Source organism: Camarhynchus parvulus, chromosome 26 (assembly GCF_901933205.1).
Source record: "Camarhynchus parvulus chromosome 26, STF_HiC, whole genome shotgun sequence".
NCBI classification, from domain to species: domain Eukaryota; kingdom Metazoa; phylum Chordata; class Aves; order Passeriformes; family Thraupidae; genus Camarhynchus; species Camarhynchus parvulus.
In genome coordinates this window covers 5,727,191-5,751,987 of record NC_044596.1, presented here as the reverse complement: position 1 = coordinate 5,751,987, position 24,797 = coordinate 5,727,191, and the positions used below count along the sequence as shown (strand labels likewise).

General features: G+C 54.3%; 2 protein-coding genes across 2 annotated transcripts; one reads left to right on the top strand and one right to left on the bottom strand.

Moving 5' to 3' along the window:
- Positions 1–818: 818 nt before the first annotated feature.
- Positions 819–14,417, top strand: CD34 (CD34 molecule). The gene is made up of 8 exons (XM_030965702.1): positions 819–1,124; positions 6,254–6,388; positions 7,000–7,275; positions 7,357–7,436; positions 10,373–10,520; positions 11,034–11,080; positions 11,814–11,978; positions 13,294–14,417. The coding sequence occupies exons 1-8, from the start codon at positions 1,076–1,078 to the stop codon at positions 13,492–13,494; spliced, it is 1,101 nt and encodes a 366-aa protein (XP_030821562.1). The 5' UTR covers positions 819–1,075; the 3' UTR covers positions 13,495–14,417.
- A 7,499-nt stretch (positions 14,418–21,916) lies between these two features.
- On the bottom strand, positions 21,917–22,537 carry LOC115913514 (cuticle collagen 7-like). The gene has a single exon (XM_030965560.1). It carries the CDS (start codon positions 22,535–22,537, stop codon positions 21,917–21,919), a length of 621 nt encoding a protein of 206 aa, XP_030821420.1.
- Between the last annotated feature and the right edge of the window lie 2,260 nt (positions 22,538–24,797).

Genomic DNA, 24,797 nt, shown 5'->3' with positions numbered 1-24,797 from the left:
TTTGACTGCCAGACTGGTTTGGGTTGGAAGGGATGTTAGGGATCTTCTCATTCCACCTTCCCCTATCCCAGGTAGGGGAAAATCCCATCCAAATCCCATCCAGCCTGGCCTGGAACATTCCAGGGATGGACACCCCCACGTGAGGACACAGAGCATCCCTCACCCTGCCCTTCCTGAGCTGCTCCCACGTGTGCCTGCAGTGCAGAGCCTGAGCCAAGTTTCCCACCTGGGAAATAAAACCGCAGCCAGGGCTCTGTGCTGCTCCCAGGGCTCCCACAAAACATCCCTAGCGAGCTCTGGGGGGTTCCTGCTCTCCCATCCTGCTCCAGGTTCCATGCCAAACCTTCTGCCTGTGGGTTTTGCCCTGCCCCAGACCTTCTCTAACCCATCTGGTTTGTGCTCCCTGTTTGACTGGAGTTGATTTAGTGCAGTTAATGGAGTCACTTCTGCTCAGGGCAGCGACGATTTCACATCCTTCGGTTCCCTGCTTAATTTGCTGAGCAAATCTCTGATTCTGAAGCCCATTTTCAGCATTCCCCTGTTTTCCACGGTGCCAGGACCACGCTTGGGGCTCTCTGGGCTGGACCTGGGTTTCCCCACAGCCCTGCTCTCCTCGGGCTGTGTTTGCTCTGCTCTGAGGGAGCTCAGCTGCAGGCTGGGCTGCACTCCCTGCATCCAGCTGTGTCCCTGCCCTCCTTGGACAGGAAAGCAGCAGCTCTCAGGAAAGAGTTAATCCCAGCCAGCCTTTGGGATCCTTTGCTGGGGAGAGGGCTGATCTTTTGTTTGTTTTGAAGCTGCTGGCAGGAAAGCGGGGAGGAGAAAATTACCTAAGTGATAGCGAGGTTGCCACGAACTGTATAAAAAGTGGGAAATCAAAGCCCAGAAACTCCACCTCGCCGTCCTGAAGCACAAGCACAACCCCTGAAGAGAAACCCACCCCAGCAGCTCTGAGCGATCTCAAAGGCTTGAACTCCAACCAAGCTGCATGAGCTCAGAGCTGCTGCGGCACTGAGCAGCCCCGGGAGCTGCCCCGGAGCAGGGAAAGGCTTTGGGAACTTTGGGAATTCCCACAGCCATGGAGTGGGGGCAGCTCCTCTGCATCTTCTGCCTGCTGGAGCTGGCTGGTGAGTACTGATGTCCCCAAGCCCGGGTGGCAGCGGGGACAGGGCGTGGGGCAGCTCCTGGGAGCAGCAGCTGGGGGGAAGATGCTTCTCCAGGAGTTTGGGGTTCAGCGCCACCCCAAAACCTCAGAAAGGGACAGGATTTGTGGGGATTAAACTGCCCACAAACTCCTGGGTGACACGAGGAGTTGTCCCTGCACACAGGCAGAGTGCAGGCACAGTTCAAGCTGTCTCTCAGCCTGCTCTGGTGTAAATGAGCCACGCTTTTGTTTTGTGGTTGGAACTAAACATTTGCTGAAAATCAAATGAGTCTCCATAAATATTAAAATCTCCTATTGCAGCTCTTCAAATATTCATCATGTGAAGCGATGAATAACAGCGCCGAGATTTTTCTCTAGGTGCTACTTTTTAAAGGGTTGTGTTTTAGGGAAATATTATCATTTTTGTCCCAAACCCAACAGCCATGAGGTAATAAAAAAGGACTAAAAAAGTGAAGCAGCACTCTGTGTGTTGCCTGGTGTGCTGGGACAGGAGCCAGGAGCCTGCGGGTGTCTCCTCAAATGTGATTTTTTTCTTACTCACACGAATGGGAGCGAGGAGATCTATTGCAGGAATTCACTGGGTTTTGTTCTCCTGTTTCACAGAGCTCCTTTCATGTTCCCCTGGCTGCCCAGGTAAATTGCTCACCTGAGCCGCTGGCTGACCCTCCAGTCTGTGTTAATTTGAAAGGAATTGAAAAAAAAACCCCAATTTTATGTGAGAAAAACGACATTCAGGGCTGTGTGGCTGGGCTGAACCGAGCGAGGGTGTGAGACAAAGGTGTGAGGCAAAGCTTGAGCTTCAAACCTCCAGTTCCAAACCTTGAGTACAAAACAAAAGTGATGGAAAAGTGATAAAAAGCTCGGATTTTGGAAGGACAAAGCTCGTGGGCAGCAGGGGCTTTAAGGCTTTGTGCACAATGTGCCTGCACAGCCCCTGCCCATCACTCCTGCAGGATATTCCTGCCTGCAAGGTGGGGGACGTTGGCTTCTCCTCGGTGTAGCTGCTGGGAAAAACCATCCCTGGGGCTCTGCTGGTTCCCCAGCCCCGTGGGGAGTCCCAGAGGATCCATCCAAGGCTCCAGTTGAGCAGCTGCCCTGGAAATCCCAGCTCTGGGTCGGGGCTGGAGCTGCTCCTGGCAGCGCTGCTGAGGGTGGGAGCAGCTCCCCGGGCTCCTCCAGCTAAAGGCACCGGTTTGGTAGGGAAAAACCCACACTGGGACAGGGGCAGGAGCCCTGCAGGTGTGGTGTGGGGTTCTGGTGTGGGGAGGATGCAGTTTGGGGTCTGGGATGCAGAGCCAGGATCCAGGGTGCAGCCTGGTCCAACCCCAGGGAGAAAATCCCCTGGGAAAGCCCAAATCGCTGGAACTGCTCCTTCTGCCTGGCTCTTTGGGGTTCCTCCCGAGTTCCTAGGAAGGGTTTGCAGCCACCCCTGCTCTGCAGAGTGGGCTGCAGTTCCCAGACCCTCCCAAGCCCCTGGGAGGATGCTGTGAGCAGCTTGTGTTGGAAAGCTGGGGATGGATAAAGCACATGGAGAGCTGTCCTGTGCTTGTCTCACAGTGAACATGGAACTGGGAGGCTGGGTTGCATTTGTACCTAATAAAAACACTTTATTCTTTCACTTAACCTTTCATCTTTCTTCTTTATATGTTTTTCATTCCTCTCTGCCAAGCTTGACTTTTAGAAAAATCTCTTTTCTTGCCATTTTCACACGTCCTTTCTTTCCTCCACTCCTTCTGCAACACTTATGAAAGTCCTGACTATCAGGAAAGGAAAAAGAGACTTTAAAGCTTCCAGCTGCTCGAGTTTAACATCCTTTAGAGGCTGCTGCTCCAGCCAGGAGAAATCCCAACCCCGGGAAGGTGCTGGGCTGCCCAAGAGGCCCCAGGCCCAAGGAGAGCCTGGGAGCAGCAGCTGGGCTGTGGTGGGGCAGCTCGGGGGCTCCCCCGGCCCCCCGGCCCCGGCCCCACACCCACATCCTGTCTGGGCCAAGGAAAAGGGGGAGGGGAGGGGATTTTATCAGATATTTCCAGAGGGAAGAGGGCTCCACCCGCTTGAATTCCTGCCACATGGCTGAAAGCTGCAAAGGCATGAGTAATGCCGACTGGAGTGCTTGGAGGGGCTGAGGGGGGAGCCGGGGCTGGCTCCGGCCCCAGGGCTCTGCATCCCAGCCCAGAGCTCCTCTCCTGCATCCCCAGAGCTCCAGAACTCCTCTTCTGCATCCCAGCCCAGAGTTCCCCTCCTGCATCCCAGCCCAGAGCTGTCTTCCTGCATCCCACAGTCCATTTACCCTCCTCTCCTGCATCCCACAGCTCCATACCCTCCTCTCCAGCATCCCAGAGCTGCAGAGCTCCTCTCCTGCCTCCCATGGACCCTTTTCCCTCCTCTCCTGCACCCCATGGTCCCTTTACCCTCCTGTTCTTCATCCCATGGCTCCTCACCCTCCTCTGCAGCCCTGGACCAGCTCAGGGCATCCCATCCCAGAGCTGGGGAACAAACTCTGTCTATTCCAATAATCTCTGTTAAAGGCAGAGCTGAGGAGCTGCCCTGGCCCAGGGCCCTGTGTGTGCCAGGTGCCCAAGGAGCCCAAGGCTTTGCCAGAGGTGAACCAGCAGATCTGAGGCAGGATCAGCTCAGGGGCTGCAGGTCCTGCCCAGAGATTCCCAGTGGGGTTCAGCTCCCTCAGTTCTGTTTGCTGTGGGTCAGGACTGGGATCCAGTGATGGAAACTTCCCTGCTCTTTCCTGAACCTTTGCCACTGCAGAGCTTTTTTTGTGGCCCTGGCTGAGTGCTCAGGGATGAGTCTTGGAGCAGGTTTAACATTTATGTTGTTGCCTTTTCTTTATTCAATCGAAGATCCTTCCTAAGCCCCATTATTAAAATATCTTTAAAAAATCATTTAATTTTTAAACCCGAGCTGGGTGAACACAATGGGTGCTGGGAAGTGCAATTTTCTTTCCCATCTCTTCATGGTTTTGCTCCTGCACGTGCTTGCATTGCCAGGTGAAGATTTCTCCCAGGTTAATAAATAGCTTGGCTTAAACTCTAAACCCTCAATCCTAACAAACTGACAAAGTTTAATAAAGCCATTAAAAATGCATGGTGCAATAAATAACCCTCTTTAGCTGAGCACCACGTGGATTATCCAGCCCACATCTGGATCATTATTTATCTCCTGAGCCCAAAGATTTCATAAAAACCCCAGATCCATGTTCTGTGGCAAAGCTCCTGCACACACTCCAAGAAAGGCAAGAAAGAGAAATCCAAAGTGACAGCTCCTCTCCCAAACTACACTGAGCAGCAGCCAGGCCTCCAGTCCAATATTCAGTGCTGAAAAGGCTTTGATGAGGAATGCCCAGGGTGCTCTGCAAACATCTGGAGGAGCTCAGAGGTGCTCGGGTGGCTCTGGCCCTCGGGGAGGTCACAGCAGGGCTGCATTGTTCTGGTGATGTAAGAGTTCCTGCTGCGCCTAACAGAGCTGTGCCTAGCAGAGCTGTGCCTAACAGAGCTCTGCCTAACAGAGCTGTGCCCGAAGCCTGGCTCTGCCCAAAGCCCAGCTCAGCCTCTGGGCTGCTCCCTGCTCTGGGCACCAGTCCTGCCTCCTGCTTTTCATTTGCTAAAAGTCAGCAGGAAAACTCGGTGACCTCAGCATCTGGAACTGAGCTGCCTTGGAGAAGGAGGAACTTCTCCCCCTGAGCTGAAGGCTGTGCCAGAACCCAAAGTGCAGCTCCAGACACCTGCACTGAGCCTCAGCAGGGCCCCCCGAGCAGCTGCAGCCCAGGAGGGGCGGGAGGGATGGGATGGGATGGGATGGGATGGGATGGGATGGGATGGGATGGGATGGGATGGGATGGGATGGGATGGGATGGGATGGGATGGGATGGGATGGGATGGGATGGGATGGGATGGGATGGGATGGGATGGGATGGATAGAATGGATCAGGATAGGATGGATGGGCTGGACAGGATGGATCAGGATGGGATGGATCAGGATGGGATGGATCAGGATGGGATGGATGAGGATGGGGTGGATCAGGATGGGCAGCAGCAGTGTGGGCAGCCCCACAGGACCAGTCTGAGCCCCACATTTCCCCAGCCACCCCCAGCAGGACCAGCAGCTCTGCCCCTGCCACCCATGGCCAAAACCAACCCCAGAGCCCTCGGGCTTTGCTCTTCCCAAGCCCTCCAGGCTCTGTGGAGCTGACCCAGCCCAGAGCAGCCCCTGCCAGGCCCATGCCCAGCTCCCAGCGCTGTTCCCTGGCAGCAGATCCTGCCCAGGACCTGCCAGAGCTGCTCCATCTCTCAGGGCGCTTTGGGAGGATGAAGTAACTTTTCTTGGAGCTGGGGCTCCCCTGGGCAGAGCTACAAATGAAACAACACATTCTGTATGATTTTCTCTTCAGTGCCTGGATAAGAATCTTAAACACCAAGAGCCCTGGGGTAGAGACTGGAGCTGTTTGCTAAAGTGGGAATAGATCTTAGGGAGAGAGAAGCTGAGGAATGGGGAGAAATGCATTTTCATTGACTCACACAGCTCATTTCAGAAGGAAAAGCTGGAAGTGTCATCTCTGTAAGGCAGCAGGAAGCAATATATAAACTTTAGGTTAGAACAGCAAACCACTCAGCAAACATTCTGCTTTACCTCCAAAGATGTTTTCGCTCATGAGTCAGGGCTGATCCCAAGCCAGTGGGAATGTTTCTATTTACTTTGAGATTGTGCCTGCAACTGTAAATCCAACTTATCTATCCTGAGGCGCACCAGTGATCTCTTCCAAGGCTTGATTCTTCCCTCCCAGGATTACAAACCCAAACTGCTCTGAAATCCAGAGCTTTGTGCAGAGCTTTGTGCATCCACCAGCGAGCTGGGGCTGGGCTGGGCTGAGGGTAGAGCCTGTCCTCCTCCTCTGAGAGCCCTGGAGCCCCTCAGCGGCTGCACCAGACTCTGCTGCTGCCCCAGATGAAAAGTTTCACCCCTGACGTGCCCCAGGGTTTCCTGCCAGTTTGGGGCAAGAAGAAGTGAATTTGGGAGAGCAGCTGAACCTTTGCTGCTTTCCCCCAGGGGCTCAGCAGCCCCTGAGAGCTCCTCTCCCCCCAGGCTGCGCTGCTGGGAGCACCACGGCCACCGCCAGCCCCACAGGAGGGGCCAGCAGCAGAGGGACAGCGGGGGACAGCAGTGCCACCGCTGCCAGCACAGCCACGGGGGACACCAGCAGCACCAAGCCAACCTCTGGTAACCTCTGCCTGCGCTCCCTCTGCCATTCCTGGGAGCTGGAGGAGGGGACTTTAAATCAGATTTTGGGCAGGAATTGTTCCCTGGGAGGGTGGCAGGCCCTGGCACAGGTGCCCAGAGCAGCTGTGGCTGCCCCTGGATCCCTGGCAGCGCCCAAGGCCAGGCTGGGCAGGGCTGGGAGCTCCTGGGACAGGGGAAGGTGTCCCTGGAATGGCAGGGGGGGCACTGGGTGGGCTCTGAGGTCCCTCCAACCCAAACCAGTGTGGGGTTCCATGATGGGAGGCCCAGCTCAGGCTCTGGAGGGCTCAGGAGGGATGGGAGGATGCAGGGAGCCTTTTCCTGGTGCTGTTTGGAACCAGAGCCTCCTCTGGAAGCCTCGGGGCCAGGGAGGAGCTGGGGGTGATGCTGGGGGGGTGGCTGGTGTCACCCAGACATGAGCCACTGTCCCCCAGCTGTGGGTGTGTGTAATTAGGCAGCAGAACCAGGCTAATGAGCTTTCCCCAGAGAGCCAAAGGCTCCTGGTGCTGCTGCTGCCTCTGACAGATCAATATCTGTCCCACACTGAGCTCACAGGCTTCCTCCTGAGCCCTTCTCTCTGCGTTTCCTCCAAGCTGCAGCCACAGCCAGCTCCGGGGCCACCACAGCATCATCAGAGCTCCTTGGGCAGCTGAACAGCAGCCCCCAGCCCAGCCTGGCCCCCACATCACTGCCAGGCCCCTCCCTGGGGCCCCAGGGCAGCCCGGGGGTCCCCCACGAGTCAGAGCCCCCCGAGCCAGCCCGGGGACAGGGCACCGACCTCGGGCACCCCCAGCCCCGCGGCCGCCTCGGAGCATCCTGGTGTCCCCGCTGCCAGCACAGCCCTGCCCACGGCCAGGGCCAGCGCCCAGGTGAGGACGGGGCTGCCTGGGGAGGCTGGGCTGGGGCTGCACCCCAGCAGGGCTCCGACACCCCCTGTGCTCTCCCTCCAGCCTGCCATCGGCTGCCACAGCGCCGGGACGAGGGTGACACCGGGGCCGTCTGCCTGCAGCTCAACGAGTCCAGCACCTGCGTGAGTGTCCCTGCACCCCCGGGCTCTCTGGGGTGGGGGGCTCCGGCAGTCACCCCTGGGCTGGTCCCAGGAGGATCCCAAAGGGAGGATCCCAAAGGGCTCCAGGGGAAACGCGACCTCCCAGCTGCACAAATTCTCCTTTTCCCTTTGAGCTCTGGGGTCAGCTCGGCTTCTAAAGCATCTCCCACCGTGTCCAACAGGAAGCTGCCTTTGTTCTTCTTCTTCCTCTTCCCTGTTGGAAACAAAGGTGCCTTTTTTTGTCTTGCCAAGTGCCCTAGGAAAGAAAACAGGGCATTGCAAGGAGCTGCTCGGTGTCCCCAACAGCTCCCAAGGGGATCCCAGGCTCTCTGTGACCATCCTTGGCCTTGAGCACCAAAAATGGGGAATTTGTAACAGCCATGGGGGTCTGCTGGGGTGGGGGGAAAAGACCTCCCCGCTGGATACTCATTGGTGCAAAGAAATTAACGTCAGTATGATTGGCAAAAGATTTACAGAAATTTAATAAGGCACGTGTACACATCTATTTATGCACATAGTGAGCTTACAAAGATTTTCATGCATCTTTTCTCATCTGTTCCCATGCTGACGGCCTTGTCTTCTTCCTTGCTATGGACACGCTCGAAAATCACCAATTGTTATTTCTTCTATTAAGTCAACTTTGCTGCAGGCCAGCTGTCCAGCCCCTCCACAGCAGGGCTGTCCCCTCAGCAGAGATCTCCCTCCCCAGCCACGGGTGGGACCAGGCAGCTCCTGGTGATTTATTAAAAATATGGAGATTGATCTAGTACCGCTATCCAGCTGTGATGGACGAAAACCCTCTGACAGTTTAGAGTTAGAAAGTGTGTGTTTGTTGTGGGGTAACTCCCAAATACACACCACGATTTACAGGTGATTACAGAGTCCTTTAATCTATACAAGTATTGAATATCCAAAATATAAATGCATATCCATGACTTTGGTACATCCCATTCCCAATATGGATATTGATCTCGTACAAATATCCAAAAACCCTCTGACAGTTTAAAGTTAGAAAGTGTGTGTTTATTGTGGGATAGCTCCCAAATACACACCACGATTTACAGGTGATTGCAGAGTCCTTTAATCTATACAAATATTGAATATCCAAAATATAAATGCATATTCATAACTTTGGTACATCCCATTTCCAATACGGATATTGATCTAGTACCGATATCTCTGACAATTTAAAGTTAGAAAGTGTGTGTGTTTATTGTGGAATAGCTCCCAAATACACACTGTAATTTACGAGTCCTTTTATCTATACAAGTATGGAATACCCAAAATACAAATGCATATTCATGACTTTGGTACATCCCATTCCCTGCTTTGTATGGTAATTAGTTCAAAAGCCATTAAGCATGTTGAAATGGGTCAGTGGTCCCTTTCATGGGGAGAGGCCCCAAAATGAGGAAGTAAATGAAGTCTTCCTCATTGTGACCTTTCTACCTTTTCAATGCAAATATGACAAATGAACCCATTGGTAGAACTCCCATTCCCCATCTTTAATTGGTTTCAGAACAGAGGAGTCCTACAATTGTCTTATGTTCCTAAAAACAATTGTCTTATGATCCTAAAAGCTATTTATCAATTCCTATATTCTTCATTATAAACCCAGCTAACCAAACATTGTGCTGACAAGCAATCAATTATTAGTTAACTACCAACTCTTAACTTCATCAAGGCCTACCCATTTATTTTAATTAACTCCAATAAAGCTTATCTCTAACTAAAATCTCAGCTCCTCTAAAATCTCTAAATTCCTTAAAGTTTCTGTCTCACTGGCAGGACCTGGGAGCCAGAGGAGAGCAGTCCTGGCAGGACCTGTGTCCCTCTCTCCCCCTGGCCTTTCCCGAGGCAAATGAGCAATCAGCTGGCACCGGGAGCTGCTAATTGCAAAGGGAAACTCTGACACTCCGATGAGTTCTTTCCACAGCTCAGAAAGGAAAATACACACTTGGGTCTCTTGTTCCATCTCGGCCTTCCTTCCCCCCCCGAGCCAAGCTCTGTAGAAACAGCTGAAAATGATTTGTTTGTTGTTCTCGTGTGGAGGAGTTTCTGGATTTTTGCACTTTCAGAGGATGGAGGGACCTGGGGATGGCTCTGGGCAGAGGAGGAGGGCACAGAGGAGGACAGGACAGGACAGGACAGGACAGGACAGGACAGGACAGGACAGGACAGGACAGGACAGGGGTACCCACAGCCCCAGGGTGGATCCAGCCCAGGGCAGCGCTCAGTGGAGCTGTCTCTGTCTCTGGGGTGGGCACAGGGGGGCTGAGCAGGTTTTGGCAAAGCTGGGCTCTGTCTGTGAGCTTGGCCGTGTCTGAAAATATCCCCGAGGAGAAATCTCATCCTGTCTGATGCAGAAACCGGCCCACAAAGGCTGCAGCTCCTCACTCCTCTTCCTCTTCCCCCCACCCCAGAGTCAGCGCAGCTCTAAAATGTGAGAAATGTGTTTTTTACCTAGCCTTTGATCAGCAACCTAGCAAAAACATTGAAGACATTTCCTAAACAGGAAGGCTAAATGCTTCTTTGTTATTTCCCTCCTTTCCCAGCCCCTGCCTGGGACTCTGAAACAATAGAGCTCTTCAGTTGTTCCAGCCCAAAAACTGGGGAGACTTGCCACACAATTCAGAGCCTAAATTTAGCTTTGTTTAAATGCCATTTTCAGGAGTTGCTAATAATACCTCCATTTAATTTATTCTCATTAATTAAGACATGAGACATGATCACCTCCACCTCCAAGGTGTTGGGGCTCTGGGCAGTGCTGGAGTGGGAGGGAGGGTCTGACACCCAGCTCAGCTTTGCAGGGCACCAAAATTCAAATGGGAAAGCACAACACCTCCACCAGCGTGGCCAAGGCAGAGGATTGCTCAGTTTGCTTGGATTAATGGCTGATCTTTCTGAAAATTTGGCAGGAACGCTTTCTGGAGAGGAAGGGGTTGGATTTATGGCAAGCGCTGTGTGAAAATAGAACCCACAGCGTGGAGTCCCCCTGCGAGATCAAACTCACTCCATCCAGCCTGGACAGGGACTGCTTGCTCCTCATCCTCAAAGGAGAGAAAGGTCAGTGAGGGCATTCCTTGGCTCGGATCATGGTGTGGGCAGTGGGACAGGGATCCTTGTGGGGAAGGGCTGTGAGACAAATCCTGGGAGGAGAAACCTCTCTGCAATTCTGCTCCTTCTGCTGGGGTCCTGCTGCACCCCTGGAGCTGTGGAACTGCCTGCAGGAGCATCCTCTGTGCTCAGCCAGGCTCCTTGGTGTGCCCTGAGCTGCAGGTGTGTGATTCATGGCTGGAGTGAGTGCATGTGTAAGGTGTGTGATGAACATATTTAATATGTGTAACGTGTGTGATGAACATATTTAATATGTGTAACGTGAGGGATGAACATATTTAATGTGTGTGATGTGTGTGATGATCATATCTAATGTGTGTAAGGTGTGTGATGAACATTTAATGTGTGTAACGTGTGTGATGAACATATTTAATGTGTGTGATGAACATATTTAATGTGTGTGATGAACATATTTAATGTGTGTAACATGTGGGATGTGCTCTCCTGTTTTGAACCTTGCAGATCCTGACAAACTTCTGAACACACTCCCGAAGTCCCACTGGGAAAAGGTAAATCCCTTAAGCAAATTTGGCTGCAAAAAGTACCTGGCCAGGTGGATGAGAGCTGTGGCTGCTCAGCTGAGGTTGGGGACATGCTGAGACTGGGACCTGCCTGCAGTCTGGAGGTGCCTGAGGAGTGCAGGGATCCCTGAAGTGCCCAAGGCCAGGCTGGACAGGGCTGGAGCCCCCTGGGGCAGTGGAAGGTGTCCGTGCCATGGCAGGGGTGGCACTGGATGATTTTTAAGGTCCAAAGCAGCCTGGGATTCTGTGGAGCCGACCACCAGGGACGCAGCACAAGAGAACCAGCACAAGCCGTGCCATGGCTCTGTGGATGCTGAAGTGTTTCCCCAGCAGAGGTCAGGCCCAGCAGTAACTCTCAGGGTGCAGTTGGCACTCAGGTTCTCCAAGGACCAGGCTGACATTAATGAATTCCTCCTCCCAGCCCTCCCCCGAGGCTGCCCCCGGCTGGGGCTGAGCCCCAGGTGTGTCCCAGGGTACGAACAGCTGAGATCCCAGCCGGGTGCTGCAAACCCCGGCTGTGCTCCAGAGGCCAAAATTCCCTGTGCCACAGGAGAGCCCAGGCTGGAAGGAGCCTGTGAGAGCTGCCAGGGCTGGGGCAGGGCTGGGGCAGCAGAGCTCCCCAAGGAGGTGACAGCAGCATTGTTTGAAGCCTGTGCAGCAGATGCAAACGTTTCCTGTTTGTCCCACTCGCGGCTCTCTTTGCCGTTGTTTTTTTTTCCAGTTTGGAATAGAGTCGCTGCAGAAGGAGAGCCCGAGGGGCCGGCGGGACGCTCCGCAGAGGACGCTGATCGCCCTGGTGACCTCGGGGCTGCTGCTGGCGCTGCTGGGGCTGGCCGGGTGTCTCCTGATGCGGCGGCGCAGCTGGAGCCCCGCGGGACAGAGGCTGGTCAGTGCTTACAGGTGGCACAGCCGCGGCTAGCGAGGAGCCCGGGGGGCAGCACGGGGCCATGCCCACCCCTGTGGCTCTGTGCTCACCCCCTGAGGGTCCCCGGCTCGGGCAGGGCGGGGGCACTGCACAGAGGGAGGGGGAACCTCTGTCCTCTCCCAAAATCGGCTCCTGCAGCAGCAGCACTGCCCCTTTCCCACAGCTCTAACAGGTCTAACACTTCTTTTTGCTCAGCAGTCAGAGCTCATCCAGCAAGACCCCTCCAGAGCCCCTGAAACCTCACAAGTCTGTCATTAACAGTGATGCCCCTTAATTCCCATTCCTTGTGTCAGTCCTGTGTCTGTACCTGCGCTGTAATAAAGGAATCTTCTCCCCACCAGCCATGGTAATAAAACATATCGAGAAAGAAAGAGGCAGAAATTTCCTATTTCCATCCTCCCCTTCCCAGGCAGGCTGACCCTGAGGACTCCTCCTCCCCTCCAGGGACTTTTGGGGATGTGAGCCTGTGTACAGTGAGGCTGGGCCACGATTTCCCCATCCCTGCCCAGCATGTCCTGGGAGGCCATCGGGGCATTTCCTGGCCAGGAAGGATTTCCCCAGAGCACAGAGCTGGGAAATGCTGTGTCACAGGCAGGGACACTGCCTGGTGCCCCTGGGGCTGGCAGCAGTGCCAGTGTGTGCCATGGGAGCCCCTGGCAGTGCCCAGCTCCAGGTGAGGAGTGTCCAGCCCACCCATGGAAAAGAGACTGAACTCCAGCCAGGAGAGTGCTGGGTGCTGCTGAGGGAATTCCAGCGGGGAATTGCCAGTTCCAGGGCTGCACAACATCTGGGGAATCCTCTTGAGGCCCTGGGTCCTCCAGAGGCACCTGCTCCTCGCAGCACTAGCAGCACCCAGCCCTGCAGAGCTGCACTTCTGCCACACCTGGCAGCGAGCTCTGCACTTCAAAGGAAGGGGAAGGGAAGGAAAAGAGAATATTTCCATAATTTCCACTGGATGGTGATATTTTTCCTCGGCCAAAGTGGCCAGCAGAGGTCCTGTCCCAAGGCAAGGGTGCCTCCAAAACCTGGTTAGGAGAAAACAACAAAACCTGACAGAAAGCTTCTCTTGCTGGTGCTGCAGGAACAACAGCAGTTCCAAAAACTGCAGATCCTGGGTGGTTCTCTTGCTCCATGTTGGTTCAGATCCTCTTCTCCCCTTCTCACCAGCAGTGCCCTGTCCCGTGTCTGTCTGTCCCTCCCGCCTGGGCAGCGTGGGCAGCCCCTGCCCCAGCCCAGCATCCCTGTCCCTGTCTCACTGCGTCCCTTGTGTCCCCAGGCTGAAGACCCCTATGACGCGGAGAACGGCAGCCAGGGGAACACCATGCTGATGTCGCCCTCCCAGGAGCCGGCGGAGCTGCAGGAGAAGCCGAACCTGCCCAAGGTGAACGGGGGCACCCAGGAGAAGGGGACGGGCCCCGCGTCCTCCCAGAACGGGCACTCGGGGCGGCAGCACCGCCCCGCCGACACCGAGATGTGACCGCGCCCGGAGCCCCGGGGCTCACCGGAGGTCTCTGCACACCCCGGGCACCGCAGACCTTCTGCATCCTCGTTATCGCCTCTGTGAAGGACTCCAAAATCAGCCCAAAGCACACGGAGAGCCAGAGCTGCAAAGAGCAGCTCCTTCTCCTCCTCCTCCTCCCGCTGACCACACAGGACAGTTTTTTGCAGCTGTTCTCTGCTTTTGTTGTCAGAAGAACATCAGGACAAATGCCAGCGGCCTTTGCCCTCCCCCTTTCAGGCAGAGGCAGAGTTTGGCTCCGGACAGCCCAGATTTCTGGTAGCAATATGTTAAGGCTGACCAAAGTAGTTAAATTGGGATCGCAGTGACAAAAGCCTCTCAGGTTTCAGATAGTTTTGGTTAACAGAGTTGTTTATAATCTCATCTTTATGTTTAAGTGCAGGATTTCTTCCTCTTCTGAGACCATCAGGCATTTAACCCCTTCCTGTCTTTAGGGCTCCTCTACTATTTCCTACTCCGGCAGAATTTGCCGAAGCTGCGTGTAAAACTTCCCACGTGGAATTGAAGGCTGAAATGTCAGCTTCTTTCTCTTTGAATCCTACCAGGACTGTGTCCCGAAGGTTTTTTTAGCGGGGAAAACCTTCCCCAGCCTCGTCCTGCCCGGGGCTGGGGGCTGTGACAGGCAGAGCCAGCAATTCATCCCTTGAGTGAGATGGAGAACACCGGGTAGGGCTGGGGGGCTCTGTGGGTGCCTGGGGCTGGGCACTCACCTGGGGCAGGAATTGGGGCACGAGAGGTGCCAAAGGGCTCCCAGAGGGATGAGGGGGAGGCAAAACCCAGCTCTGCAAAGGGCAGAGTTCGTGTCTGCACCAGAGCGGGGACAGGGACACAGAGCAGGGACAGGGACACAGAGCAGGGACAGGGACACAGAGCAGGGACATGGGACAGGGACACAGAGCAGGGACAGGGACACAGAGCAGGGACAGGGACACAGAGCTGGGACAGGGACACAGAGCAGGGACAGGGACAGGGACATGGGACAGGGACACAGAGCAGGGACAGGGACACAGAGCAGGGACATGGGACAGGGACACAGAGCAGGGACAGGGACACAGAGCAGGGACAGGGACAGGGACATGGGACAGGGACACAGAGCAGGGACAGGGACACAGAGCTGGGACATGGGACAGGGACACAGAGCAGGGACAGGGACACAGAGCAGGGACATGGGACAGGGACACAGAGCAGGGACAGGGACACAGAGCAGGGACAGGGACAGGGACATGGGACAGGGACACAGAGCAGGGACAGGGACACAGAGCAGGGACAGGGACAGGGACATGGGACAGGGACACAGAGCAGGGACAGGGACACAGAGCTGGGACAGGGACACAGAGCAGGGACAGGGACAGGGACATGGGACAGGGACACAGAGCAGGGACAGGGACACAGAGCTGGGACAGGGACACAGAGCAGGGACAGGGACAGGGACACAGAGCAGGGACAGGGACACAGAGCTGGGACAGGGACACAGAGCAGGGACAGGGACACAGAGCTGGGACATGGGACAGGGACACAGAGCAGGGACAGGGACACAGAGCTGGGACAGGGACACAGAGCAGGGACAGGGACAGGGACATGGGACAGGGACACAGAGCTGGGACAGGGACACAGAGCAGGGACAGGGACACAGAGCTGGGACATGGGACAGGGACACAGAGCAGGGACAGGGACACAGAGCAGGGTCTCGCTGTGGGAAGCACCAAACCAGGAGCAGGAGCAGGTCTGAGCCCTCTCTGTGCTGATCCCGCTTCCAAGGGAAGCACTGCTGGAGCCACCTCGAGCTCCTGGCACCTCAGTGGGACCCTGGGCAGGTTTGGTCCCCATCCCAAGCACATTTTTAGGGAGCCAAAGCCCTGATTGTGCCAGCCCAGGAGGGGTGGTGGTTCAACACCAGCACCAGCAGTGACCTCCACACCCCAAATGAGCCCAAAAATGGCCCTTGGAGCTCATCTCCCCTCTCATGAGTGAATTCATCCCAACATTCTCTCAGTGCTGAACACCTGAGCGAAGGGTTTTGGTTTTTTTTCTGGTACAGTGCTCAAAGCAATGACAGCAGCATCCATCACCACCTGGGGCTAGTTTTTTTTTGTGGGTGCAAGAATCACTTAAACACAATTAAAATATTCCAGGCTGTTTGCTTTGGTGTGAATTGCTTCTCCCAGATCTCATTGTAAATAACCCCGGTTGAAAAAGAAAAATAATTAAGTACTAAAAACCGGTTTCTCCGTGGTGTCCTTGGAGCAGCAGCGTGCTGATCCCCGCGGGATGTGAGGCTCTGGCTGCTGCCAGCAGGGCGGGGGGACAACGCCTCTCAGAGAGGTTCTTTCCCAGCAGAAACCCCATGACTAAAGGCTCTGGCTCGCTCTGAGCACATTCCTCTCCCAAAAAAACGTCTGCGGGATGAGTGACGTGCAGCAGGCTGTTACACCTCCTCTGTTTGATTTGGTTTTTTTGATGTTTAAAATGCCCAGTTAATTCCTGGAAAAATAAAGGAGACTCCAGAGCGATGTGCAGGGCTGGGGTTTGACCTGGCAGGAGGGGCAGGCTGGACAGCAGCAGGAATTTCTCCATGGAAAAGGTGGCCAGGCCTTGGCAGGGGCTGCCCAGGGGGGTTTGGGGTCCCCATCCCTGGAGGTGTCACCTGGAGGCGGCACTCAGTGCTCTGGGCTGGGGATCGATGATCCTGGGGGGATTTTCCGTCCTCAGTGATCCTGGGATCCTGTGAGGGCTCCCTCACCCTGCAATAACCAGCAACAGTTCCTGCCCCAAAAATCTCCAGGAGAACACAGGGAAGCCCTTGGTGCCTTCTCTGGTGGAGATGCTGGAGCTCTACTGAAGGCAGGAGCTTTGGGAACGGGATCTCTCCTGATTCCTGATTCCTGATTCCTGATTCCTGATTCCTGATTCCTGATTCCTGATTCCTGACCCTCCCCAGGGCTGCTTCCCTGGCACGGGCACAGCAGGAACCCCTCGGGGGACACTGCCCAGGCACTGCTCGTGATTTGGGGCAGCCTGACCTCAGGCAGCCCTGCTGGATGCAGGAAAACCAAATTACATTCCCAGGGAAAGCTTGATGAGCCCGGGAGCTGGGGCAGGGAGCTGGGGCCAGGTTTCTCCTGGAAATTGTTTCTCTAATTAGCACGAGGAGCTGCAGATCTAATCAAACTGTCAGGTGCACTTTTCACAGCTCAGGGAATGTCCCGCAGCCAGGCAGGGACAATAAAGTTACAGTCAAGTGCTCTGGCAAAACAAAAGGTTCCTCCAAAGGCAGATTGGGAGAAATGCGGGAGCGGGGCCGGTGCTGAGCCAGCGGAAAAGGCTGGAAAAGGCTGGGAAAAAAGGCTGGGAAAAAAGGCTGGGAAAGGCTGGGGAAAAAGGCTGGGAAAGGCTGGGAAAGGCTGGGAAAGGTTGGGAAAGGCTGGGAAAGGCTGGGAAAGGCTGGGAAAGGCTGGGAAAGGCTGCGCTTCCAGCTCGGGAAGTTTTTTGCCTGTGTGTAAACAGCCCCGGCCCAGCCAAAAAGGTTTTTCTTATTATTCCTTCCTTATCAGCCCCCTTGCATTCCTTCCTTGCCCCCTCCTCTCGCCATCCCCTGCAGCCTCACTCACAGCTGCTTTTTTTGGGCCATTTTGGGGGGTCTGGGTCCATTTCAGCTCCCAAGAGCAGCCGGATTTCCCATAAACGTGGTTCAAGGCTGGTGCAAGTTCTCCTACCTGGTTCATGAGCTCACACTCTGCTCCCACACATTCTTTAGCCAATCTTTAGCTCAGGGAGCCTCATATTGAAAGGGAAGGAATAATAAGAAAAACCTTTTTGGCCGGGCTGTTTACACACAGGCAAAAAACTTCCTGAGCTGGAAGTGCGGCCTTTCCCTGCCTTTCCCAGCCTTTCTCATCCTTTCCCATCCTTTCCCAGCCTTTCCCATCCTTTCTCATCCTTTCCCAGCCTTTCTCATCCTTTCCCATCCTTTCCCATCCTTTCCCAGCCTTTCCCAGCCTTTCCCATCCTTTCCCATCCTTTCCCATCCTTTCTCATCCTTTCTCATCCTTTCCCATCCTTTCTCATCCTTTCCCAGCCTTTCCCATCCTTTCCCAGCCTTTCCCATCCTTTCCCATCCTTTCCCTGCCTTTCCCAGCCTTTTTTGCTGTCACTGATTTCCCGTTCTGTGGGGTGGGAGCCCCGAGCATCCCGCAGGGCTCGGGGCAGCACGGGAGGCACATTTGGGTTCATTCGGGCACATTTGTGCTCATTTGTGCTCCAATGCTGCTATCTGCTGGCTGTGCCCCGCCAGAGCGCTCCGAGCGGGCGCAGCTGCAGCTCGGGGATGCTGCCCTGGCAGATCCCGCATCTCTTTTATCCTATGGAAGCTCTCCCAGTTTTGCTGCTCCCAAAATCCGGCTCCTGCCCCAGCTGCGATCCAGCCCCGGCTCAGAGAAACCGCGGAATTACGGAAGAATAATGTGAACAGCAGGATGTCACTATAGGACATGGAATAACACAATGTGCATACACTGCTGGTCTCAAGGTAAAAAAAAGGGGGACTTTTAATTTCTGACTCCAACCTTTATAGATTTCCAACATTTCTAGGCTTAGTTTATAGATTTAGATTTAATTTCTGACTCCAACATCTATGGATTTCCAAAAGTGACAGTGGATAGGAGGGTGGCAGTGCCACCTCTCCAATGACACGGGACAAAACCATCAAATTTCTCCTCCTCCATAAAAGAATGCAAAACAAGAAGTTATTTACAGAAAGTGTGTGAGAAAGTTTGTTACAAGAATGTCAACATCAGAAGGTTTAGAGAATCTTAAAAACTCAGGGTGACACCGGGACTTGGGGCTCAAATTTCACAAAAGGGGAACATCCACAATGGCATTTATAATGTGGGTTTCACATCAATTTCTTTCCCATTTTTGCTTGCTCAGTGTCAGATGCCACATTTCTTTTTTAATGTGGGAGCTCTCCCAGTTTTGCTGCTCCATCCATGCAGGATTTTTGGTCTGACTCAGGGGATGCAGGGGCACGGGAGGGTTCTGGTGACATCCTGTGTCCCACCTCAGGAAAAGAAGCTGGAGAAGCATCAGTGGGACCAGGAATCCCTGAAATCCCAGCCAGGGAACCAGCAGTCCTGGGCTCAGTCCCTCTGAGCCCAGCTTTGAGCCAGCCTAAACCTCAGCCACCCTCAGCTGGCCACAAAGGCGTTTCCCACAGCTGGAAAGGGGAGATGATCGAGCTCATTTTGATTTTTTCCCTCCTTTTGCAGCCATGGTGGTGGGCCTGGCAGTGCTGGATTGGTGCCTGGACTTGATCCTAGAGGTCTTTTCCAGCCTTAGTTCCTCCACGATCCTGTCTTTGCTTTCCAGGTAAAAGAACAGCATCTGTGCAGGGCTTTTCCACCCCCCCTTTAAAAAACACAAATTATATTTACAGCTCTTTGCATCACAGGCACTTCCCATGTGTTTGCAGCCTTTAATCTCGGCCTTCAGATCCATTTAACTTGCTGCTGTTTTGATTTGTAGTAACAGACGTAAATGAGATTATCCATCCCTTGAGATCGACTGTCGGAGGCAAACGCTGAGGAATTGGGGTCTGAAAACATTTTCATGTGTTGGGCAGAGATCAGGGGGAGCCAGGACTGAGCTCCCAGGGTGGCAGCAGGACCTTGGGGTGGCACAGAGCTGCCCCTGACCCCTCCTCATTCCTGAAGGAGCCACAGGGGCAGGGGGAAACACCTTCAGAGCATGCCAAGAGCATCCCAAGCGCTGTGAGGCTGGAAATTTCCCTTTTTAACTTAAAAAAAGACAAGGATGGTTGAGCCAGGGGTGCTGTTTGTGGGTCAGTGTGGAGCCAGCTGCAGAAATTCCTTGGAGTTAAGATCTTCCAAATGAAAATTCTTTGTGTTTTTCTCCTGGAGAAGGAAAACCCCGCAATTTTTGAATAGGTTTTCTGTTAATTTTCGAATGGTAACTTTCAGCGTTGGGGAAGATGGGTTCTCTTTCTGGTTCCACTGCTCTGACTGCAGAAAAACAAAGGTCTGAAAAGTTCTGTCCTTTTTTGTCCTGTGTAAGACACGGATGCCCCAAGGGCTCCTACATGGGAAATTGTTTCTCAAGTTATGTATTTTTTATTCCTATAAATTAAGAATACATCACCCTTCTGACTCTTAGTTATTTATTTGCTGTTTCTGGTTCTTTTGATTTTTTTTTCTTCATATTTTTTTTAATCTTCATGTTTGCATCTTCCTTCTTTCCTTATCTCCTGCCTGCCCCAGAGGCTTATTGCTGCTTTGGCAACATGCTAACGTGTTTAGCAACGATAAGACGTCTAATTAATAGTTTAATTAGCAGTACAAGGTCTTAATAGCTTATTAAAGGAAATACATTCAGAAAACTCTTTTCCTCTCCTCACTCTGGTGCAATATAATTTCCCAGCAAATGATAAAACAGTTTGGAATGCTCAGATTTGAGAGAGGGACGTGGGGCTGTGTTGGTGATTTCACGGGGGATTTCGCACCGCTAATGCCATTATTTTGTTGTTGTTGTTTTAAAACAATTTAAGAGATTAACAGAAGCGATTGGGAAGGAGCAGGCAGGCCAGGCAGAGAGAGGAATTAACAACTGCTTTCCCTGCTCGTGTTTATAAACAAGTCCTGGGGAAGGCAAACTTTGCTCTTTAAGAGGCTCTGGCTGAAACGTCAGGCGGCGGTCGGGCCGGGGCAGCGCTGCCTCCTCCCGCTCCTTTCCCACTAAATTACTGAAAAATCTTCCTTTAAACCGAGGCATCCTTGGCTCACCAACTCCTGCAGAGTCTGGCCCAGCTCTGAGCCCTGCGGCTGCCTCTGGTTTTGGGCAGAGAGGAGAGGAGAGGAGAGGAGAGGAGAGGAGAGGAGAGGAGAGGAGAGGAGAGGAGAGGAGAGGAGAGGAGAGGAGAGGAGAGGAGAGGAGAGGAGAGGGAGGGGGAGGGAGAGGGGAGGAGGAGAGGGGGGGGGAGGGGGGGGGGGGGAGGGGGGGGAGGAGAGGGGGGGGGAGAGGAGAGGGAGGAGAGGAGAGGAGAGGAGAGGAGAGGAGAGGAGGAGAGGAGAGGGGGAGGAGAGGAGAGGAGAGGAGAGGAGAGGAGAGAGGAGAGGAGAGGAGAGGAGAGGAGAGGAGAGGAGAGGAGAGGAGAGGAGAGGAGAGGAGAGGAGAGGAGAGGAGAGGAGAGGAGAGGGCAGACAGAGCACAGAAGAGCAGGGCAGCGAAGGGCAGAGCACAGCACAGCAGGGCAGAGCGCCGCCGCAGCTCGGCTTCCCCCGCCGCCGTGTTTTTCCTCTGACCCACACAAAGATTTCTTTCTAAATTTATCGCAGCGTTCATCGGCAGTCCCACTTAGCGCAGATTAGGCGGCTGGGCGGGCAGGGCCCATCGCAATGAGGGCAGGGGAGCCCGGAGAGCCGCGGGGGAGGGCGAGGGGCCCCATCCCCGCTCCCCAGCTCCCCGTTCCCCCGGTTCCCGGCTCCCCCCGGTCCCCGCTCCATAGGATCCCCCCGGCGGCCGCGATGCTCTCACGGTGGCAGCGCCCCAGCTCCCGGCTGGCTCCGGGGAGGTTCCGCCGGTCCCCGGAGGCCCCAGCGCTGGCACCGCTGGGGAATTTCCACTGGGCTGCGGAATTCTGCGCAGGGCGCGGAGCTGGAGCAGCGCTCGGGGAGGGTCGGAGCGGGGCTTGGTGCGGCACCCCCGGGCAGCTGAGCGTCCCCCCGCCTCCCCGGAGCTCTCGTGTGCCCCCGGGTTATACCTGCACCTCTGCGGCGGCACCGGAGCTGCGGGTCGTGCCCCGAGGAGCCCCCGGGGGGGACACGGACGGGTCCTGGCGCTGAATTGAGCTGCACGCTCTGCAGAGATGAAGCCCTGCCCAGGGAGTCTGAGCCGTGTTTGGAATCACGCAGGGAAATTATGCAGTTCCAAGGATGGCATAATTGGGAGAACGCTTGACTAGCGCAATTTTCTTGTGTGCCTGTCAGCAAATCACTTAATGTGTGCTGTGCCAAGTTTCCCAGCCGTTAAATGGGGAATGATTATCCCGCCACTTCCTAAGAGGGAGCGAGGATAATACCCACTAATGACTGTGGAGGTCCTGGAAGGTGGTCCCGGAGATGTGCAGCGGCGCACGCAGGGGCTGCAGCCCTGCAAGGAACACGCAGCACTTCAAACCCGACCGCCAGACATTTATTTCTCCTCATGCTGCTTTTTTTTTTTTTTTAATCCCGAAATAGATCCGCGTCTGTTTTTGCCGGATTCTCAAGGACTGCGCCGTCATCCCCTGGGATGGGACATCCCAGCTCCGATGGGGAAGAAGAGGAAAATGCCGGGGCAAGGCGGCTCGGAGGGGTCTGGAGCGGACCCCTCACTCCTGCCCCGCTCCCCCCGGGCCTTTTCCCGGCATTTCGCTGCCTCCTGGGAATTGGAGACGCTGCGGGGTGACCTTGGCCCCGCGGCCGCCGCCTCTGCGAGGGATCCAGGGGGGACCGGGGGGCTCGGCCGCCTCCGCCGGCCCCGCTCGGCCCCAGCTCCCCGCGGCCCCTCGGGAGCGATCCCGGGCCGGGGATGCTGCGCCAGGCGAGTACCGGGGCCGGGGAGCGGGGGGAGCGGGGCCGGGCACGGCCCGAGCGCAGTCCGCGCACATCCTGCGCACGTCCCGCTCTATCCCCGCGCACATGGCGCGCACGTCGCGCTGGATCTGCGGGCTCATCCCGTGCACGTCGCGCTGCATCCCCGCGCACATCCCGCGCACGTCGCGCTGCATCCCCGCGCACATCCCGCGCACGTCGCGCTGGATCTCCGCGCTCGTCCCGCCGCACCCCCGCGCACATCCCGCCGCATCCCCGCCGCACCCGCGCTCACAGCGCGCTGCATCCCCGCGCTCACCCCGCTGCATCCCCGCGCACATCCCGCGCACATCCTGCGCACATCCCCGCGCACACCCAGCTGCGTCCCTGCGCACATCCTGCGCACATCCTGCGCACATCCCGCTGCATCCCCGCTCCTCCCGTGCGCATCCCCTGCCTGCGTCCCTCCATGTGCATCCCCTGCTCATCTCCTGCATCCCCCTGCACATCCCCCTGCACATCCCCCCTGCACATCCCCTGCTCATCCTCTGCATCCCCTTCTCGTCTCCTGCATCCCCCTGCACATCCCCTGCTCATCCTCTGCATCCCCCTGCACATCCCCTGCCCACCCCACGCCCCCACTCCCGTCCTGCCCCCCGCTTTCCCCCCCCGCTCCTCGCAGCCCCGGGACGCCCCCGCAGCCCCGGGCCCGAGGGGAGGGACTGGCGTGGGACCTGGCACGGCCTTCCCCCCTCCAGAGTGATGAGGATGATTTAAAATCATGATAATGCTGATAATGATGATGATTATTATGATAACGTCAATAGGAATAATAAGAACAAATAGGAATAATAATAATAAAATCATGATAATGCCGATAATGATTATGATGATTATAATAATGTAAACAGGAATAATAAGAATAAATAGGAATCATAGGAATAATGACAATAGAAATAATAATAATAAAATCATGATAATGCTGATGCTGATGATGATGATGTCGACAGGAATAATAATAATAAATAGGAATACTAGAAATAATAGCAACAATAATGATAATGATAATGGTGATAATGCTAATTATCATAATGCTAATAATGATAATTATATCATAATTATGTTACATTCAAATAGAAAGAGGAATAATAATAATAATAATAATAATAATAATAATAATAATAATAATAATAATAATAATAATAATAATAATAATAATGATGTTACATTTAAATAAAAGGATCCAAGTGGATAAAATCTTAGGCAACTCTGCCCAGGCTCCCTCCTTCCCAGTGGATAAGTGGGACTGACAGCCCCAGGCCAAATGGGAACATCAGCTGGAATTCAAGGGGTCTCTCATCCTTCCCATTTTAACCCAAGGCCACGGGGGTGGAAGGAGCTGCTTCATATTTTCCCTGTTTTCCTATTTAGGGATAATTGCTCCACACAGCATTGTAACTTCCATGCCATGGGCTCTTATGTTCTTGCTCCTTTTTTTCTTCCCACAATATACGATGCAGGTTCTATTTGTGGACTGCTTTAATACCGAGGTGCCTGAGACAAAGTTTACTCAATCAACTTGCTTTTCCCCTTGAGCAGCTTTAGCTTAGATAAACGAGCTTTAAAGTCCCGCTCTAGCGTGGGACTAGGACTGTTTACCATTCATCATTGTTAGTTAATTGCTGTTTGCTTAAATATTTAGTTTGGATTAAGTTCTTTTATTCCCTTTTCTTTAAAAATAATAAATAAAGGTGTGTTTAGCCATGTGGTAAAAGGCTTTTTAGAAGGCTTTTTAAAGACACTGCAGGGGGGAAGCTCCATAAAGTTCTTTATTTATATTTTGCATTTAAATTATCTTATTTTTAATCTGCTGTGTTGTTATATTTATAATTAGCCAGGCAGAAGCAGCAAGGACATTTCACTGTTTTCTGTAGAGGCTGCAGACAGTTTTATTCCTTATTTCAAAGAGAAAAACCCATTGAATCATGGAATATCCTGAGCTGGAAGGGACCCACAGGACCATAACTCCTGGCTCTGCAGGGACAGCCCCAAATGCAATTTTCAGAGTGGGTTAAAGGCACCAAACCCAGCTGGGGGCCTGCAGGTGGATTTGTTCCATGGAAGAGGACAGGGGAAGGGCAGTTTGGGGAAGGGCAGTTTGGGGAAGGGCAGTTTGGGGAAGGGCACCCAGGAGCATTCCCAGCCCTGTGAGGTGTCAGTGAGCAGCAGGGTGAGGAGCTGAGTGCTGGGGACCAGGTCCCAGGTGCTGCTCTCTGCACAGGGCAATGAGCAGCAGAAAACTGTGGGGATGGGCTGGGGGAGGCCTGGCAGAGAGCAGCAGAGCACTGGAAAGGGCCTTTTTTGGTTCAAACTGCCGTGTTCCACAGCAGCAGTGACCCAGTCGTTACGTAAACAAGGGTTTAATTTTGGAACTTTAATATTTCACGGCTTAGGTTTCCTCCGCTCGTTCTCACAGGGCCTGGCTGACAGAAAGCTCCTCACCCCGGTTATCAGCCACTAAAGGCATGTCCTGTGCTCTGCTCGAGCTCCAGTTCATGGATATTTGGTTTTGGGACAGTCCTGTGCCCCAGCAGGGCTCTGTCAGGGTTTGTAAGGTGCCCTCTGCCCGTGTGGCTCCTCTGAGCTCTGCCCTGCCCTGCCCAGGGAGGACAAGGCACA

What these genes read in the sequence shown, in the direction of transcription:
- CD34 (XM_030965702.1), top strand. Translation starts at nt 1,076, where the DNA reads ATGGAGTGGGGGCAGCTCCTCTGCATCTTCTGCCTGCTGGAGCTGGCT. An exon ending in CAGCACCAAGCCAACCTCTG is followed by an intron (nt 6,389 to 6,999) that starts GTAACCTCTGCC and finishes GTTTCCTCCAAG; the next exon opens with CTGCAGCCACAGCCAGCTCC. An exon ending in GCCCCGCGGGACAGAGGCTG is followed by an intron (nt 11,979 to 13,293) that starts GTCAGTGCTTAC and finishes TTGTGTCCCCAG; the next exon opens with GCTGAAGACCCCTATGACGC.
- LOC115913514 (XM_030965560.1), bottom strand. Translation starts at nt 22,537, where the DNA reads ATGTGCGCAGGATGTGCGCAGGATGTGCGCAGGGACGCAGCTGGGTGT.